The following is a 20550-nucleotide window of genomic DNA, read 5'->3' on the forward strand; positions in this document are numbered from 1 at the left end:
TTTTTTTTTTCTTGTTTTTAAAATCACTCTATTTCCCGAAGTTATTTCATTATGTCCCATGATGTTCATATTCTTCACAATTAACATATTGACCTATTGGAAGCCTGGAGTTTGATGCTATTAAAGGCTAAATAAATTGCAGAAAGTTTTCCTACCAATATCTTCTTGACTGTACCAAATGAATGCTTTCTTAAATCTCATTGGAGTATATTGTTGTATTTTCTCAAACATATTCAGATGGCAGTGTTTTCTTTTAAAACTATTCAAAGGCATTGGAAAAAAGCAGGAGCAAAATTAAGTTTGTAGTTGATATATCTACTTAAAGATCTTTCTGCAGATGACTGTCTCATTGACATACAACTGGAAGAAAGGTTTCTGACTTTCTTCACATCAGAAAGTCTGTCATAGCTGCGCGTGGTAGCACACACCTGCAGTGCCAACAACTTGGGAGGCTGAGGCTGGAAGGACAAAAGTTCAAGCCCAGCCTTAGCAACTTATGGAGCTTCTGTCTCTAAATCAAAAATAAAAAGGGCTGAGGATGTTCAGTAGTAAAGCACCCCTGGGTTCAATCAAAAGAAAAAAAGGAAAAAAGTCTGCTGTAATGCTTTTTCTTGCATGATAATTGAGATGCTGTCATTTGCTGCTTCCAGGAAAGGAGTGCTCGCAGGACGAGAGCACAGCAGCTGCTATCTTCACTGTGCAGATGGATGACTATTTGGGGGGCAAGCCAGTACAGAGCAGAGAATTGCAAGGCTACGAGTCTACTGACTTTGTTGGCTATTTCAAAGGAGGTCTGAAGTATAAGGTAAGCACCTCTCTCAGTTTCCTTAACGACAGTTTCAGTTTCTCCTCCTATTCATGCATACCTCATGTCTTCATGAAATGAAAATTCATTGAAGGCATTTTTTTTTGTTTTAATCTATTTTGTTCACTGATATAGTCCTACTACCTGACAGTCACATAATAGGTACTCAGTAAATGTTTGTGGAATGGACTAAATTTATTTTGAGAGGTTAATTTTTAAGGAGCTCTTTTGGTTGCATCTTGACAAGAGAGCCCTTTAATATTTTGTAAAGTTATTTCAATAATTAAATATTGGTAACTTGCATTGTAACAGTTTTCATTTTTGCTCTTCTGGAGAATCTCTGAATTTGGTGCAAGTAATCCAAGCCTTCAGAACCTGAATTGTTCTGGAACAACTTATACAGTATTTATAGCAATTATAATTTCAGTTACTGCAAAGAATGACACACATATTCCCCCAGTGTTGTGGTTCAATCTTAGATATAAAAATGAAACCACTGAGCTGAAAATATCTGAGGTTAGCCACACAGACTCAGATACACATGCTTACACATGAACCCCAATAATGTATATGTATTGGCTTGAAATATCAGTTTGCTTTATTTCTGAAACAAACAAAAATCAATAAGTAGTTCTGTCCCCTTCATTATGGGTTTTTCCTGAAAATTTCCCAGTGACCTTTACAGACTAGTTACACTTCCCCATTTTCCTATTTCTTCTATAAATGCCTGTTCAGTTAAAGTATGAGAAGTATCCTCTGTATCCGTCAGCTTTTCCTTTATTGTGACTAAATACCCATGAAAAACAACTTAGAGGAGGAAAGATTTATTTTAGCTCACAGTTTACGAGGTTTCAGTCCATTCATTGCTTTGTAGGGGAAGACAGCTGCCCAGCTCATGGCTGCCAGAAAGCAGAGGGGGGGTCGGGAGAGAGAGAGAGAGAGAGAGAGAGAGAGAGAGAAAGAGAGAGGATGTTGAAAGAGCTGAGGACAAGAGACATCCTTCTAGGACCTGGCCCTGGTGATCTGCTTCTTCCAACTAGGTCCCATCTCCTAAAATTTCCACCACTTCCCATAATACCATCAAATTATTAATCCATCAGTGGTTTAATCCATGGATGGGGTCAGAGCCTACATGATCCAATCACTTCCCAAAGGTCCCCTGCAACATTGGTGCATTGGGGAACAAGCTTTCAACATACGAGTCTTTGGAGGACATTTCATATTCAAAGCATAAAACCCTTCCCAGACATAAATCTTTTCATAAAAAATATATGGTCCACCAGGTGCTTTGTATACCCCATTATTGCCCACCACTGAGAATATCCCCCTGGTGAAGACCTGAAACCTCAGAGCTAAACTGGATATTTGAATATATATTAATTTGCATATTAAGATGCCAGGTTTATTTTTACCTTTACCTGATCAAAGCCTGTTGAATATTTGTGATGCCATTGAAATGAGTAAAAAAACAACTATAAGTTCTTTTATCTCTTTTTTTGGATTATAATTTCTTAATTTGTTTTAATTAGTTATACATGACAGAAGAATGCATTTATGTACTCTGATATATCATGCATAGATGGGATATAATTTCTCATTTTTCTGAGTGTACATGTTGTAGAATTATATTGGTCATGCAGTTATATATATATAACTGCATGACCAATATAATATATATATATACAGTAATAACGTCTGTCTCATTCTACTATCTTTCCTATCCCCACATCCCCTCCCCTCCCCTCCCTTCATTTCCCTCCACCTAATCTAAGGTAATGCTATTCTTCTCTAGTACCCCCCCCCCACCCCTGCCTTATTGTGAATTAGCATCTGCATATTAGATGTCATTGGGATTTTAGATTTTATTAGGAATTGCATTAAATTTGTATAGTGCTTTTGGTAGTGTGGCCATTTTGACAATATTCATTCTGCCTATCCAGGAGCATAAGAGATCTTTCCATCTTCTGAGGTTTTCTTCAATTTCTTTCTTTAGTGTTCTGTAGTTTTCATTTTAGAGTTCTTTCACCTCTTTTGTTAGATGGATTCGTAGGTATTTTATTTTTGAGGCTATTGTAAATGGGGTAGTTTTCCTAATTTCTCTTTCAGTGGATTCATCGCTGATATATAGGAATGCATTTGATTTATGGGTGTTGATTTTATATCCTGCTACTTTGATGAATTCATTTATTAGTTCTAGAAGTTTTCTATTGGAATTTTTGGATCTTCTAGATATAGAATCATGTCATCAGCAAATAGTGATAGTTTGAGTTCTTCTTTACATATTTGTAAGTTCTTTTATCTCTTTTGAAATCATTATTTCAAAATGACTCCAAAAGTGAGACTATTACATCCATTTTATTTAATTCATATGAGTTCCTCTAGTTTATGTCAAATGATTCTGAAACTTCCATCATGTTAATGAACCCAACTTTTGAAATAAGCAAGGACTTGTAGTTACTAAGAGCAGGTGCTGTAGCATTGTCTTAGTTGTGAACCCATTTCTTCCAAATGACTTGTTTGCCTTAGGGCAAACACTTAAGGTTTCTGTCTTAGATTCCCTTGAATGTACAATGGGCATAATAACAGCTTCCTCATCCAGGTGTTGTAAGGATTAAAGATTAAATTAAATAATAAAACATCTAAACAATACACAATCAATAAAGATTTAGGACATTATTAGTCCTATTGGCCATTGACATTGGAAAATAAAACTTCTGGATATATATTCAAAAGTAGACCTGATAAAAATAATTTTATAGTTATAGGATACTTAGCTTCTAATAATTCAAGCCACCACAGATTAGCATTTTTCAGAAAGAGGATGTCTGCAAATGGAGGTCAAATTTATCAGCAAGAAAAGCAGTTGACTATTTTATCAGTAGTGACATTGTACATGTGGAATATATGCAGTTGCAGCAATACTTGATAGGAAATGTGGAAGCAGAGATAACCACCTAGAAGATGGTTATGTCATGCTGAATTTCATCCCATTATTAGTTGCAAGCTACAGGAATAGGTTAATCATTTTTTGTATATTGTCTAATTTAATATAAATTTTTATATGGTACAGTTTCTATTATAACTTCCCTTTTAAGATAAAGCAAAGCTCAAAGAGGCTTACCAAGGTTTTGTATCTAGTATGTGCCTGTGTGACCATGTGACTTCAGTGCTTAAAAGCTAGTAATCATTATACTAGGATGCTCTCAAAATAAGCCAATGATTCATATGCCAGGAAAAACTTTTAATTGAAGACTACCTTCTGGAAAAGTTTATTGTTTATTTGGACTGGGTAAAACTTGACAAAGTCTGCCATTACCTAGGCTACAGAAATCATATGAAGTTGCTATATGCAATGTAAATTGAGTTAGAAAATGCTAAGATCATCTTCCCGTCTCATTTTGTTGACTTGTGTCATTTCTTGCTGAGGTCTTTTGGGAGCCTGGGAACGTGTTATAGAGGCCTATTACTTACCACTGCTCCCTTTTATTAAATTTCTGATTAACATACTTTTCTCAAGCTCAGCAAGATGCCACTCTCAGCCATGATTGTAAACAGGGACCATCAGACATCTGTCAGCTGGCAAACCTGTGTTTATGGTACCATTGATATGGAGGGTCATTCACTCTGCTTTAATTTTGACTCATGAAAGCAGAAAAGGATTGGAAGTTTCTAGCATTAATTCAAGCAGTATTCATGGAATTACTGTCTGACACAGATTATATATATATATATATATATATATATATATATATATATATATGGCATGATTTTTTCCTTTGTGCCTTTGTAGCATTAAATATTAGAGACAAGATTATTTTTAAAAATAATAGCAAATTTTTAGATTACACATCACTTATGATTCACCCTGAGTTTAGCCTGAATATTATGGGTGTATCCTCAGTCTAAGTCTGCTCTATATTTTATAACTTTTTTTTTTCAGATCATAGTATTCTTTTCTATTTTTTAAACTTAGATCACAATGAATTTTATTATTTAAAAAACCAAAATGGCCATAAACAATAATGTGTAGGTGAAAACTTGTATTTATTTTGTTATATAACACTTAATTTATTCAGTCAAGAAATGTTACAATCTTGCAAAATTAGGGACTAGGATATTATGATTTTTTTTTTTTAAATTTGAGGTTATAATTGTCCTGACTCAACATTTAACCTATTCCAATAAAACTTTTCTATTTATGAGGGCCTATTCTTGGAGAATGGTAGAAATTTAAAGTATATGTAAATTTAAAGAATATGCCAGTGACTACATATGCAACTTAGTCCCTTATTTTGGATTTACTGTATATGTTTATATGATAAATTTGAAAATTAGACTCTTCTATAGATTACTTAATATAGCCAATTTTTTTTTGACTATTGTGGGAAGTCTGCAATCTATCGTTTATGATGCCTCTTAATTATGCACATTACTTCATAATTAATTCTGGAAGTAAATATGGTTCCTAACATTTAATTAAAAAATAAAAAGGTAAATGAAATGATGATTGTGAATAATGCAAGAAGATGTAGTTGATACAGTATAAGTTTTTTTCTTTAGCATCTCCCAAATCCAGTGGTGTCCTGTTGTTCTGTTTTGGTTGGGGATGTGTAATCAGATAGTGTATCTCTCCTAACTTAAGGTAAAAATATTCAGTCTTAGCATATTGGATAAGCTTTCTTTGCCAGAAAATGAAGAAGATCTTTGATATTTTAACATAAAAACAAGGATGCTCTCTGCATAGAAGCAGCACATCCCTGGCTGGATCCTACTCCCCTTCTCTGTCCTAACTGCAACCATGTCCTAATGTGGGGTACTTGTTCTCTGCCACTGTCATCTGTGCCTGTTCCCTCTGACTTTTCCAGCCTTCTGTTGCCTTCTTCCTTCAAGTATTATTATTATTATTATTATTATTATTATTATTATTATTATTTTGCCTTTTCATTGATTAATGATTTGGGAATCACTCATTCCTGAGGGACAAGAACTACCACCCTTTCTTTTAGTTAATGCATCTGGGGTTTTCTTCCCTGAAGGTTCTCAGTAAATACTTGTGGTTTTTAAATAGAGTTTCTAAAACAGGAAGAACAAACAGAGCAAACCAACAAACAAACCTGTTGATTTACCAAGGAACTCTCTCCTTATTTAACTCTTTACATGGACTTATGTGGCTATTTTCTCCTGGTCCTTCAGGCACAGGTGGGCACAAACACCAGTGGTCTTATGCCTTGCCCTGACTAGTTAGCAGCCTCACCACTTTTCTCTGTTTTGTGTTGTGTCTTCCTCCCACTGATCAGGCTGGAGGTGTGGCATCTGGATTAAATCATGTTCTTACCAACGACCTGTCAGCGGAGAGGCTCCTGCACGTGAAGGGCCGGAGAGTGGTCAGGGCCACAGAAGTTCCCCTCAGCTGGAACAGTTTCAACAAGGGCGACTGCTTCATCATCGACCTGGGCGCAGTAAGTTTCATGTACACACACAGACATCTACAGGGAAGCAAACTGTCTTTAGATCACATCGGATGTACATGTCATTGGAAATAATCACTTTTTGTACATGATTGGAAAGAGGTCATGTTTACGTGAGATGCGATCATATGTGTAATGGGCAAATATTTAAATGGCACATAAAGTGAAACTTCAAAGTTTTTATATTCTTTGGTAGGTTTACAAAAGTGATTTAGTTCTTCCTACCATAGAAGAGAAATTGAATAATTTTTGATTACATTTCCCCTTCATTCTGAACAGAGCTTCCAGTAATTATTTTTGTCTTTAATTGTGTGGGAAAATGTGGCTTGTGGGGGGGGGGGGGTAGGGAGGAATGATTCCCTAAGCAATTGAAGGTTCTAGAATTTAAACTGGGGATAGGTGACTAAACAGCCTGCTGAAGAATTTTGGAGGACCGTTTTAACATGTATACATACATACACAAACACATACACACCATACTCTTTCATGCTTTCAAATACCTTAGGGTTACTAGAAGAAAAGGAACAGGCACAAATAATAGGTATCTTCATGGCATGTTCAATGGCATCCAACATATTTTCTTCCAGGAAGAGGGGCCCGTCTAGTGTCAAGGATACTTATTAATCATTTTCATCATGGGGAAGAAGTATTATTCAATGGCTTATATTAGACTCTAGTAGATAGGATTGAAATGTGTCTTCAAAACTTTGTAAGGTTTCTAAAGGGCATTCCTTACCACTGAAAATCAATGTTGCCAAGGCAACACAGAGAAGCTTGGAGCCTGTCTATGATTTCCTCTCTTTCTCCTCATTTCCTCTCTTTCTCTCTCACCATTCTCAGCACCAGTCACATCAACATTCTCATAGTCTGGTCTTAAATTGTGGGACCAAACATTATATGGAGTCCTGACTTAGCCTGTATTTCTTCAGTTACTTGAGGTTTGGACTGTCTGTGGATCTTGCTCAAGGGTGCACAGCCAGTAAATGGTAAAGCAAGAATTTGACTCTAGATATATCTGATTCTTATTTTAATTTACTGCATCTCCTTGGGAAGTATTTTGGGATAAAGCAACAGACAGAAGCCAAAGGAATTTATTCAGTATGCATAGACGAGGGACCCTAAAGAGGCTCCAAATGGAGCTCTCTGGTCAAGTTCTAATTAACCAGTTTGAATCTGGCAAGAGTACAGACATGTGTTAATTTTATAAATAAAAAATACTCCCAAGGTATAAATGTCATCAATTTCCTTAAGTTAGAATGCAGCTATAGTTTTATTACTGCTAGGGTCATACCAGATTTTATGTACCTTTGAGCTCTCAATAATATTTATGGCAGACTATAATTCTCAGTGTTGTATTTAGACACCTACTCTGTAAAATGACAGTACTTTTGCCCTGAATCCTACATTAAATTTCAGGAGAAAGTCCTTTTCAACTTCAAAAACTAATTAATCATCTTAGTCCTGATCTTCAGATCTAGACAAAAACAGCCTACTATCCTACTCTTTTATTATCTCACACCAAAAATAAATAATGCAAAAAAAATGGCCACAAGTATCAGTAACCCACATAATTCCAAAGCAATTAATTACAGCAGTCTTTCAAAAGCTATGCACAGTAATTATTTATCTTAACTTCTATTTATACCACTTACATTTTAAAGCCTTTTATAATTTATGGAATGTTTTTACATATAAAATGACATTTAAATAAAGATGAGACCTCAGTTCTCATTTAAGTTACTGTGCTCTGATGTTCTCATCCTTTACAGGTGGATATCTGAATGGGTAATTTCTAAGATCTCTAAACAAATGGGACACTTTCCAATGATAATGGAATTTATCACTGATATTGATTGAAAGTGATTATTTCCTAAAAACCTTTTTATGTCTAATGCAATTATTATACAAATGCAATAATCTATTTAATTATCATGAATAGCTTCCAATTCAGCTTTCCAACTCTCTATGATTTGATCTTGGGCAAATCATTAACCTCTGGAGACTTTGTTTCCTCATTTTTTTTTTAACCTCTTAAATCTGGTTTCTAATGCTACTTTTGGCCTTAGCTGACTGTGATTCAGACTCAACTGATGCACAGTCACATCTGGGAAATGGCAGTTATCATTTCAGTTTTGAAAGGGAAATCGAAGTCTGTGAAGATGTGTGCAAGGCACTCGCATTCATAGCAGCTAAGGGTTGACTTGGGTAGGGACCTGGGTTGTTCTAGCCCTAGATCATATTCTCTTCACTATCCAAGTAAACTAGATATATTTTAGATGGCTTGGGATAACAGAATTTCAGAATTTGCTGAATTAGGAATTGATGATACCTAATTTGGTGGAGATTCTATTGAAAGTCGCAGAATTCATTAAATCATTGATTATTTTGTACCACAAATATTGAATTTCCACATGGGACAAATAATTGGATGTTGTGGTAGGTGGCTTGTGGTTCTAGTGACACATCTCTCTTCCCATAGGTAGTTTCAACTTGTGGGAGTAATGACCCACAAATCCAGGCTCATATAAAGAGACAGTCTTTATTATAAGGTTCAAGGGCATTCATTTATTTAATAGTAAATTATCTTTATATAATTAATTATCTTTAATAACTCAGCTTTTCTCCTTGCAGACCTTGTAGAAGAGATATTTGGAATGATTTTGTTACCAAAGTTTTTGTGTTCAGTTGTTTCTTATGTCATGGAAGTTTCCTATACTCTAAAAGGATAGAAACCCTGATAGGAATCAAGCCCTGGATACCTATTACACTGGAAGAAATGCCCACATTATTAACCTTTAGCTGGCCAATACGTTGCCAAAAGTTTCTAACTGGTGATAAGATCTTGTGATTATCAATAATTTTATTTTTGGATTTTGCCACAGTAAACAAAGAAGTATAAGGAACAACAATTTTCTGAACTATAATATTTTAACAGTCATTGAGTTGATTATTTAAAGACTACCTTCTGCATCAGGGGACACAAAATGGAACCTATACATATTGGTTATGATATTCTGCATGTTATGTTTCCTTGTTAACTATTAACTTGTTTTATTACCCAGGTATGAAAAATATAGATTAATTAAATGTTCAAAGCCATCACCCAGCTCAAACCAGCTGACCCAAAACTAAGATTATAGGTATAATTTAAATCCCACATTTTGAGAATGTTTAAGGATGTCAGCTTTTATGACAAATGGTCATGATTACTATGCTTTTTTCTTTTTTTTTTAAAGAGAGAGAGAGAGAATTTTAATATTTATTTATTTATTTATTTTAGTTTTCGGCAGACACAACATTTTTGTTTGTTTGTGGTGCTGAGGATTGAACCCGGGCCGCACGCATGCCAGTTAAGCGCGCTACCGCTTGAGCCACATCCCCAGCCCCACTATGCTTTTTTTCATATGCCTTACAAACATTTGCTCTCTTGTAGGGTTTTAGACTACAGTAGAGATTCCCTCTCACCCCCTCACCCTGAGGTATGAGACTGTAAAATTATCAGTTTAATCAGTGTGAAGGTTAAGAAAATCATGATTGTTTTAAAGAATGATTTATGTATGTTATTTTAGTGTGTTATCTGAAAATAGTATAGGGCATGGCTGGATCTCAGCCATTCATAATTTACTGAACCTTTGGAAAAGTAATTTTGAAATATGCATTTTAATGTTGGTGAGTTTGTGAGTCCTTATTTTCCCACTAATTTAAAGAAAGATACAAGTTATTAGTAAAAAAATTAAATAATAAATTAACTAACAAAGTTACAGCAAAAAATATGATAACCCAGCACCAGTAACTACAGAATATGAATGATAATGGAAAAAGCACATATTCTCAAGGTTTGAGATCTGGTGTAAACTCAAAGAAAAGTATGTCAGTAAGCCACTGATGAAGAATTAGGTCTAATAGGAGTAGGAGTTCCTGTCGTGAGTTACTGATCCTGATATTCTGCCTGTTCTGTTTCCTTGTTAACTGGTAACTGGTTTGGTCAGTCATGCAGCTTCGCCTCCTCTCCTGGCTATTTATAATCTATCACCCCTCCCCCACTGTTCAGTCATGTTGCTTTGAAAAAGCAGCCTCTACTTCCTCATTCACCAGTCTTTAACCCACATGTCTGGCTTTCACTCCCACCATTCTTTGGAAACTGTTTTTTTTTGCCATGGGGCATGAATGACCAGTGGACATCTTGATCTAATGGTCCATTTGATCCTCGTGCTGCATCCGACACTAGCTTCTACCTATCTTCAGCTCTGCACCTTTCCTGGCTTTCCTGTCCTCCTCCCTTTGAGGCCCTGCTTTCTTCTTTGCATGGCTTACCCACCCCCTCCAGTATATTTTAAAAGCAGTCTGGGTTTAATGACTGTCTCTTCTTTATAAATTTTCCTGAAAAAAAAAAAAAAAAGAAAAAAACTCATCCTCACCCAAAATGTTCACTACTATCCACTGGTAAGCCTCAGTTTCATAGTCCAGCTCTGACCTCTTGCCTTCTCCAGCAAACATCCATTCTCATCTTATGCTAGGATACTCAACTCCCATGTCGCCTTGTTCACAGTTTGTTCTCTGACCTCTTCCTCTTCTGCTTTTCCTGTCCTACATTCCACCCCTTTATTGTCACGGAACAGAGATTGGCTCTCAGCATTTCTCACACTATCATGCACCTAGTGTCTCACTCATTTTGTTCCTCGTGTAAAGCCCAGACTTAAAGCCAACAAATGCGTGTCTATCTGGAATAAAACATACTAGTCTCACATAGTGCTATGTCCAGAAATGTGATTTTCTTTTTCCTTCTATAACTCAACCTGGCCCTATTCACAAGCTCCTAGTACCATAGGAGAGTTGGAAATAAAAGTGATTTTTGTCTTATTAAGATGAATTTTGTTAACCACTTAAAGCAATTCAGACTTACGCCACTAGTCACCTTTTCTATTCCTTAGGTACTAGGGATATTTATATAATATTATGGCCTGGGTATAGGGGTTGAGGTTGAGGATGGAAGTACGAATCTAATTTACCTTCATTTACCTGTAGTCTTCATTGAAGCTCAGCCATGCCATTCATTCTTGGGCTTTGGCCTCTTTTCTCAAGACATTTGCTAGAGAATAGGCTTGGCCTAAGTTTGGTCTTCTGATGTTATCATACCCTCACATCAAGGGAAAGCAAGACCCTTTCTGGTTCTTGGAGCCACATTGTACTCTTCTCGGGAACTCTTTGTTTTTCTCATGCCATACTGGAGAGATAGGACATTATGTTCTCACTGTGGTCTGGAGAACTGTTCATAGTCATTTCTGCTCTAATTTTCAGACTCATGGATGACTCTATGAATGTATTGATCATTTTTGTGCTACTATAACAAAATACCTGACATAATCAAATTAAAAAGAGCAAAAGTTTATTTCACCTTACAGTTTCAGAGGTTTCAGTCCATGTTTCGTTGGGTCAGTTGCTTTGGGGCCTGTTGTGAGGCAGCATATCATGGCAGAAATGTGTGGCAGAGGAAGCTGCTTGCCTCACAGCAGGTGGGAAGAAAAAAAGAGAGGAAGATGAAAGACTGGACTCTGAATATCTCCTTCAAGGTACACCCCCATATAACCAGAAGACTTTTAAACTTTTAAAGACTCCACCACTTTCAATACTTGGGGACTAAGCATGGACTTTTGACAGATACTTATTTAAACCCTGGTTATGACAAATCAAAAAGTGATTTGGAAAAAAAGTGTTCTGAGCCTCTTCTCAAAGATTAATTGCCTCTGGTCAGGTTTCCTAGTTTTCTTAATCTCCCTCTTTATTGTTTTTCAACCAGACAAACAAGTCATACCTAATTTTTCTATTCTTGCCTAATCTGTGGTTCCTACAGTTTGCTCTAGCACCCAAGGCCAAGGCTCTGCTTCTTGATATGCAAAACAAACTTTGACAGCATCCTCACTTATCATGCCCCCCACCTCCCTGCACCAGAGAAAACGCTTTTCTCTAGCAAAATCAAGTTTCTTTTAATTTAAAACCATGTCAGTTTTCAGAGTTTTGTCTCTGCTGTGATTGAAAATGCTTGATTTAAACTGAAGACTGAGCAAACTATATATCTTCATGCTGGATAACTTTGTCCATACCCCCAAAGTAATGCCTAACACTAGATTTATAAGAGAAGAACCTTGAGGCAATAAGATAAGAAGAAAGGATAAATCTAATCTTAAATCTGTTTAAAGTGCCCTGCAATAAAAATATGGCCAAGAGGAATTTATTGTGTGCTTAGTATGTGCTGGGTGAATGGAGTGTAGGGGTGAAGAGCAGGCAGCCTTTGCCCTCTGGATACTGTTGAATGGCTTGAGGCACGTCCACATTCACAAATGTGACAAAGTGCAATGGGGGAGTGAGGGCACTGGAGTAGGGGTGCACATGCCTTGAGGTTAGAGAATGGATGAGAGCAATAGACAGCATGCAGGGTGCTAGGATTTCTGCTTTAATTCTCAGTCATGCTTCATATTAGAGTCATTGGAAAGAGGTTTTATTTTTTAAGATAAACAAGAATACTCACTGCAACATTCTTTTTTAACTTTTTTTTTTTTTTAGTTTTTGTTTTTGTTGTTGCTGTTGTTTAGTTATTTTACTTATTTATATGTGGTGCTGAGAGAATCGAACCCAGTGCCTCACACGTGCTAGGCAAGTGCTCTACCACTAAGTCACAGCCCCAGCCCCAAGAGGTTAAAATAATGATTCTTGTTCTTGAAATGTGATCCCTAAAAATACTGATTTTTAATGTTTGGGGATGGGACTTTGGTGTGGGCGAGTTTTAAGCCCTGCCTCCCTGGTTTATTCCAACGTACAGTGAATATTGAGAACTACTTTCGTACAGGGAATGTCTAAAGGTGCTGGATTATTCAGGGTCATATGCATGAAGAATATGTCATTCAGTTATATAGCTGAGTCACCAGTGTAGGTGGCAGGCAGAAATGGCTTTTGATAAAGTATGACTAAACCTTTGGTTTGTCGAACACTCTGACTAGAACAGAGGGCATAATTTTACCTACTCTCTGGTGCCAGCGAGTGGCATCACTACCAGCAGCCATGCCAAATTTGTCTAAGTCATTTCCCTTTTCCCTGTCCTTCTGGTGCATGGCCAGATGGCATTGTTGACCAATCCTGCCGCTGTATTCTTCTACTTAGCCCCTGATTTCTCTCTCTCCACTGCTTTGCCCTAGTTTAGAAGCAGTTTCTTCCTTTCTGGTCTGTGGTTCCTGCAGTGGCCCTGCACATCACACTGTTCATCTTCCATCCTTCATTTAGAGATAATTTAAAAAATATATACATGTGTCATCGAAGGATGTTGATTTCAGTTGCCTTTGAGGAAACTAAAAACAAGATTTACTAATCCCAAAACTAAGGGAGTCAGGTTTTAAACCTTTAAAATGAAAAAGGTAGATTCTTGGAGGTATCTCACGAGTCATTAACATCTTCAAGCTTAGAGAACCTCTAGGCAAAAGGAATATCTTCATGAATTTCTGTATTTTTTTTTTTAACTAGAGCTAATGAAAAAACTAAACACAGTACAAAGCAAGGAAGAAGCAGCAGCCCAGGCTCCATTCTCCTTTTAAAAAAATTTAGAGGTATTTATAGTGAATAACTTGGAAAAGTATGAAAAGGCAGCGCAGTAGTGCCGAGTTCTATGGACGTGTTGGGGGTTGACATCTCATGGACTGATTTGTTGCCCCTATAAACTCAGCTTCTGAAATCTGTTTCCCTTTCAGGGCGTCATTGAACATTGTTTTATTTTGGCTCTTATTTCCTGTCCCCAAATGATGTTTGGCTGCTCTTTGATGTTTCACTTATTAATTTTGACCACATGGTTTAAAGGAAATCTTAGAAACCTCTGGTTTTCAAGGCCAATAATAGGTCTCCCCTCCTCAAATGTGGTGGTTCTGTTAATTGTCACTTGCTTGCTTTCATGTCTTGTTACTGATAGACCAGACTAATGGCCAGTAACAGGGCGTCTTTTTGCCCTTCTTTCTTCCTTTTCCAATAATTATGCGGAGTAATTTTGTTTTTCTGTAATTGTTTGTTCAGTAAGAGCTAATGATAGTTCCACAAACTTCTGCGAGAGGGTATGCCTGGCTAATATGTACATCAAACCCCTTTCTGCCAAAATTCAAGTGGACTCCATTCCAAATGAAATGGATATTTCCATATTCACAGGGAGTTTTCATATTCCTTCCTCAAAGAAATATGACATTTGGTGTTGAGTTGTTAAATGCCTTAGGATCTTGGAAGGTAAAAACCTTGTTTGTTTTACAATTTTCAGTGTGTAGCACACTTAAACTGATGAAAACTTATCAGCTAAATTACATGAACATATTACAAATAAAATAGCTTAGATTGTAGTGAAAACTTTTTGTTGTAGTGATATATTATCACCTATCAAATTAGTTCAGAGTTGTTTTTTTAAAGCTCTATGCAGGATTTCTCTTCTTAAGCCTACTCCCTTTAGAAACAGGATAAGTGGGATTGTAGGAGAGTTTTTTCAAGCACGGTGCCAGGTGAATACAAAGTTTCCCTGTGCACTGACTGGTTATGTAGTCTTGACCAACTGCCTCTGAATAGAGTAAGTGTCGGGTAGTACAGTTTATTAATAGTACCACATACTTATTTCAGCACAGTAGAGCTCTGTTAAAAGAAGTCCCGAACACATGATCCACACATAGTGGAATAGAAATTGTTTAGATTTAATGAGTTATTAAAAATTCTATTTAAAAAAAACTTTTGGGAAGGGGTGTGTATTGAGGATTGAACTCAGGGGCACTCGACCACTGAACCACATCCCCAGCCCTATTTTGTATTTCATTTAGCAACAGGGTCTCACTGAGTTGCTTAGAGCCTTGCTAAATTACTGAGTCTGACTTTGAACTCACGATCCTCCTGCCTCTGCCTCCTGAGCCACTGGGATCACAGGTGTGCGCCACCATACCTGGCCTTTATTTAAACTTTTTAAAGCAAGTTTTAATGTGCTGTTGCCACCATTGAATAGCTATATTTGCATTAAATGAATAGCTATATTTGCATTAAATTAATTAAATGAAGATGATGTTTTAGTGTGACTAAGCAATTCTGACTTTTGACACTTTACAATTGAAGTCATTATTTTCTTGCATTTCTTGTCAATTAGCCACTGAAAAATAAGACTAGTAAGAAAATATGTCACTTGTATATAATGGCAGCATAAAATAAGATAGAAATAATTAAATAATAAGTAGCACACAAACCATTCATTTTCGTGACAAATATTTTGTAACACTTTGTTTAATGATTTAGTTATCTTTGAGTTCAAAGTAAAACTTCACTTTTAAGGTTTTGCTGTTTTTATGAGTATTTCCTACATGTTTTTTACTATTTTAAAGGTAGAGATGGTGGTCTCTAAACAATGATAAAGAATATTTTCTATAATGTGAATTGATGCATACTAAAATCTTCCAATCCAAAGTAATATTGTGAGAAATATTTTAGACTCCATAGAATATTATAAAATTCTATGTTAAATAATAATTATGCTTATGATATTCTCATTATCTGCAAAACATCTTAATCACATTTTATCAGGCTTCCCTGATACTTTAAAGATGCTAATAAAATTTAGTGGGATTTTATATAATCTCTTTGAAGTAGATGAGAGGTAATTTCTATAACCAAGGTATCAAGAACATAAACATTTATAGGATGTTCATATAAAATAGTCAGTTTTGAAAGTTGCTAATAAGCCTGAGAAATCTTAGAGCTCACTTCTGATGTACTGTTCATATTTCAGTGTGATATAAAATTTAATCCTTGGATGTTTGCTTTCTCAGACCTGCTGAGAAAAGAATTATTTGTAAAATACTATGAAGTAGGAGAGGGAAAGGAATCTAAGCCTAGACCCTGGGCTCTCTTTGGCAGAGTGACCTACTGGGCACCTAATTAGATGTTGTGGATTCCCTGCTATATGTGCCCAGGGTGACCAGCAATGGTTCTAATGTGGTTGGATACTAGAGTCTCCTGGAGAGCTGTCAGTTACGCAGTCATCCAGAACCTGAGAATCTCTAAGGATAGTGCTCACACCTCTGTACTTTAATGCTCAGTGACTACAAAACCACTTTTTGCTCTTTATGACTGCTAAACTTGGCAGGATATTCACATGGTCTCCATATGTGAGCTTCATGTTCCAATACCCAGATGTAGAAAAGACGTTGGAGAGGAAATAATACAAGTGTGCTTTTCTCTTAAGAGATAGGAAAGAAGTACACCATGACCATATTGAATAATTAAGTCACATTCTAGAATGAAAAGAATTATAAGGCATAATCCTTTTATTTTATTTTTTAATAAAAGTTTAAAATCCTAAAATGTACAATTTATTCTTAAAGAGTATTAGGCCAGTCAGAAACAGGGCAAAATAGGGGGTTTAGAGAGACGGTCTCAGGCCTACTTTGTTCAATGGTGTGTCCCCAGTACACACAAAAAAACCTCCCTGGCTTTAGGCACACAGTAAACTGGCTTTGAATGAAAAGATGAGTCTGGACTGAGCAATCAGAGAAAATAGTCCATCTCTCTGGATGCTTGGGTACTTGCTCATTTATTTTGCCATTACTAATTTACTATTCTTTTTAAAAATGGCAAGCATACAGTTACATACCCAGAAAGTGACAGCCCAGGTCAAGCTCCCTCACATTTAACCACTATGCTAACTACCTCTCCATGCTTTAATGAGACAGGTGGAAATTGAAAACCATGGGTTTTGCAAATATATTTATTAGTAAAGTGTCTGTTAGTCAATCTCTCCTTGCAATTCTTTTAGTCATCTCTTTATCCCCAACATCTACCTCATAATAAGCACCTAATAAATGAATGTGACATATAGGAAGCTTTCTTTTTGAATATTCATGCCCCCCATCATTTAAAACTATTCATCCTTAAATATCTTTTTTTCCTGTAAATACACATTTTGGTTTCTACTTAAATATAACTGTATTATTCTGTAGCTTTATTTTATTCTTACTGATATACCAGTAATTTTCTGCATCAATATTAAAACATTTCCTCAATTTTGATTTCCTGAAGAGGAGTCCACAAGTATCCATGTAATGGTATTTAATAGCTCTCTGTCTGTTGATGGGCATTTGTTTCGTTTCATTTCTTTGTTGTTAGAATCAGTGTTTGAATATTTCTCTAGGATAAATTCATAGAAATCCCTGATTTTTATTAGAAATTCTCAATATTAAAAACACATTTAGGGCTGGGGTTGTGGCTCAGAAGTAGAGCACTTGCCTAGCATGTGCGAGGCCCTGGGTTTGATCCTCAGCACCACATGAAAATAAATAAATAAAATAAAGGTATTATGTCTAACTACAACTGAAAAATATATTAAAAAACAAAACACATTTAATTGCTTGATCTGAGCCAGACTGCCCTCAAAAGAAGCTTGTGAATGCTTATATCACACAAATAGTGGGTGCTGATGACCATTCCCACACGCACCAGGCTGGGGAAACTTAAACTTTTTTTTTCTTTTGTTAAACCACATTTAATAGATAAAATGATGATGTATTTCTCATTTTGCATTGGGATTTGCATACATTCTGAATACTGTACTCAAATATAAAATATATGGTATTTCAATATAAATGGTAGCTAAAATCTCTATTATATATCAAATGACTTTATATTTTTCCATATTTTCTGTTAAAATATAATTTTAATAATTAAGCACCTAATTTTCTCCTATGTATAGTAATTTGTATAACTGATATCCTATTATTAAACATTTAATGTTTCTCTAATATCTCATTGATATATATCAATGAAAATCCTTGTATATGTGGGTTTTTTCTTCTAAGAATAATTTATTAAAATAAATTCTAGATGGTGATATTACTGGATAAAAGGTTTTAACTCTTTTTATGACTCCTGATAACCACTGTTAAATTGCTTTTCATATTTTAGTTATTTGGATTTAGCCATTCTATATTTTAAAACATTATATTGTACATGACAAGTATATGCAACTTGGATTTGTCAGTTGGAGTGAATAAATTTATAAATAAGTAAATTGCTTGACAAAAGTGTTATATAAGTTTTTATGACCATCAAGAGTATATTGCCTTAACAGATTCTTGACTACTTCTCTGAAATATGCTAGACTTATTATATTAAATTTAAATAATCCATATAAGTTCACTTTTATAAATTATAATTATTGTATTTTATATACAAAGAACACTGAGGCATGTTTTTATATTTTGCATTAAAAATGCTTTCTTTAGAATACTAACAGCCAACAGAATGATATGATTTAAATATATGTATAATTATATGTACCTCACCTGTAGCTAATTTTAATTTTCCTTTCTTATACCTTTTTGGTTTTTCCTAATTAATCACAATGAGTAGCCCATCAAGTTTGAGTGTGCTTCCCATGTACTTGAGGCCAAAAGATCTCTCTTTCTTTTAGAAAATTTACCAGTGGTGTGGTTCCTCATGCAACAAATATGAGCGTCTGAAAGCAAGCCAGGTTGCCATCGGCATTCGAGATAATGAAAGAAAAGGAAGGTCTCAACTCATTGTGGTGGAAGAAGGAAGTGAGCCATCTGAGCTTATGAAGGTACTGGGACTAGTGTTATTTGTTACAAGGTTACTACCATCCTTCGTGTGTGTGTGTGTGTGTGTGTGTGTGTGTGTATGGTGTGTGTACATCAGGGTTATCTGTGTGATGGTATTAAGAAAACAGAAAGCTATGTTTTCTTCTTTCATCCCCTGAACAATCATCACAGGAAATGCCAGCCCCTTCTTCTGTGGTATTTGAGGACAAACCCATGGGTGACACTTTTATTGGCAATTAGAATACATTTTGAAAGGAAGATAATAATTAAATGCTTCTTAAAATTTTTTTTTAAAAATGCAATGGTTACATCCAATTTTAAAGTTGACAACTGTTTTAGTGAAAGAAGGAAATGAGGGGGCTGGGGTTGTGGCTTAATGGTAGAATGCTTGCCTAGCATGTGTGAGGTACTGGGTTTGATTCTGGGCACTGCATATAAATAAATAATAAAGTAAAAGTCCATTGAAACTAAAATAAAAAAAATTAACAATAAAAAAAGAAGGAAATGAAATCTTCCACAAAGGTATTAAGTATACCAGTATTTTAAATATTTCAGTCAAACCAAGAAGCTGTCTTTAGACACGTTTTTACTACAGCTCCATAGACATACATTATTCACTTAATCATTATTTTATTTTAAAAAAATTTAAAATTTGTTCTAATTGGTTATATATGACAGCAGAATAAATTTTGACACGTTGTACACAAATGGAGCATAATTTCTCATTCCTCTGGCTGTACATGGTGCAGAATCACACAGGTAGTGGAATCATACATGTATATTGGATAATAATATCTAATTCCACCATCCTTCCCATCCCCACAGCCCCTTGCCTCCCCTCAACCCTCTCTATACAATCCAGAGTTCCTTCATTCTTCCCTACCCTCACCCCACCCCACTGTGGATCAGCATTCCCTTATCAGAGAAAATATTGCCCTTTGGTTTTTTGGGATTGGCTTATTTCACTTATCATGGTAACAATTATTTTAATATTAGAGAATAGTTGTGACCAGGCTTTCCATTTTAAGAAAACTTCAGTGAGTACCTTACTGTCCATATTGTATCTGTTCTTGTAAGTAAGATTATCATCACAGGGTATAATCATATTCAGATGTCTTGATATATTGGCAAATTTATTGCTGTTTATTCACTTAACAAGTATTTATTTGGCTCCTGCAGCGTTCAAGTCTCTAAATGTTTTCACCAAATGCTACTTGGTTGCATAAATGCTGTAGTCCATCATGACCTTACAGAACTCTGTCAGGCTGTATTGTAACACTTTTTGAATCTTATGCATTTAATAGTGGTAGGGGATATCTTTTTGAGTTGTCATTTGTTTAAATTCCTGGGAAATTATGTACTACCCAGTGATGAGTTTAGCTGTTTCCATTTAAATTTTTCCAAAGACTATCTTATAAATATATTTTAGCTTTTGACATAGAGCAATTTAATACATTAGTTACCTGATCAATGATAGCCTAAAAATCCAGTGATCAAAAATTACATAATTTTATCAATTATAATGTGTTTAAGATTTATTTCTTTAATAACCCCTGAATACAGACTTTTCTGATGTTTTTAGAAATCATTTTAATTCAGTAGGGAAAATGCTCAAAGTATAATGCTAAGAGAAAAGGTAAGGTATAGGATTTTACGTACCATATTA

The 20550-nt window shown here is 35.4% G+C and overlaps 1 protein-coding gene across 1 annotated transcript in view; it reads left to right on the forward strand.

The window, feature by feature from the left end:
- Scin (scinderin) overlaps positions 1–20550 on the forward strand; it is an 81066-nt gene that overhangs the window by 8342 nt on the left and 52174 nt on the right. The window contains exons 2-4 of the mRNA XM_027932716.3: positions 651–805; positions 6103–6264; positions 18737–18886. Coding sequence (XP_027788517.3) covers positions 651–805; positions 6103–6264; positions 18737–18886 — 467 coding nt within the window. The remainder of the gene's footprint in view (positions 1–650; positions 806–6102; positions 6265–18736; positions 18887–20550) is intronic.

The sequence above is a fragment of the Marmota flaviventris genome, chromosome 1 (genome assembly GCF_047511675.1).
Source record: "Marmota flaviventris isolate mMarFla1 chromosome 1, mMarFla1.hap1, whole genome shotgun sequence".
NCBI lineage: Eukaryota > Metazoa > Chordata > Mammalia > Rodentia > Sciuridae > Marmota > Marmota flaviventris.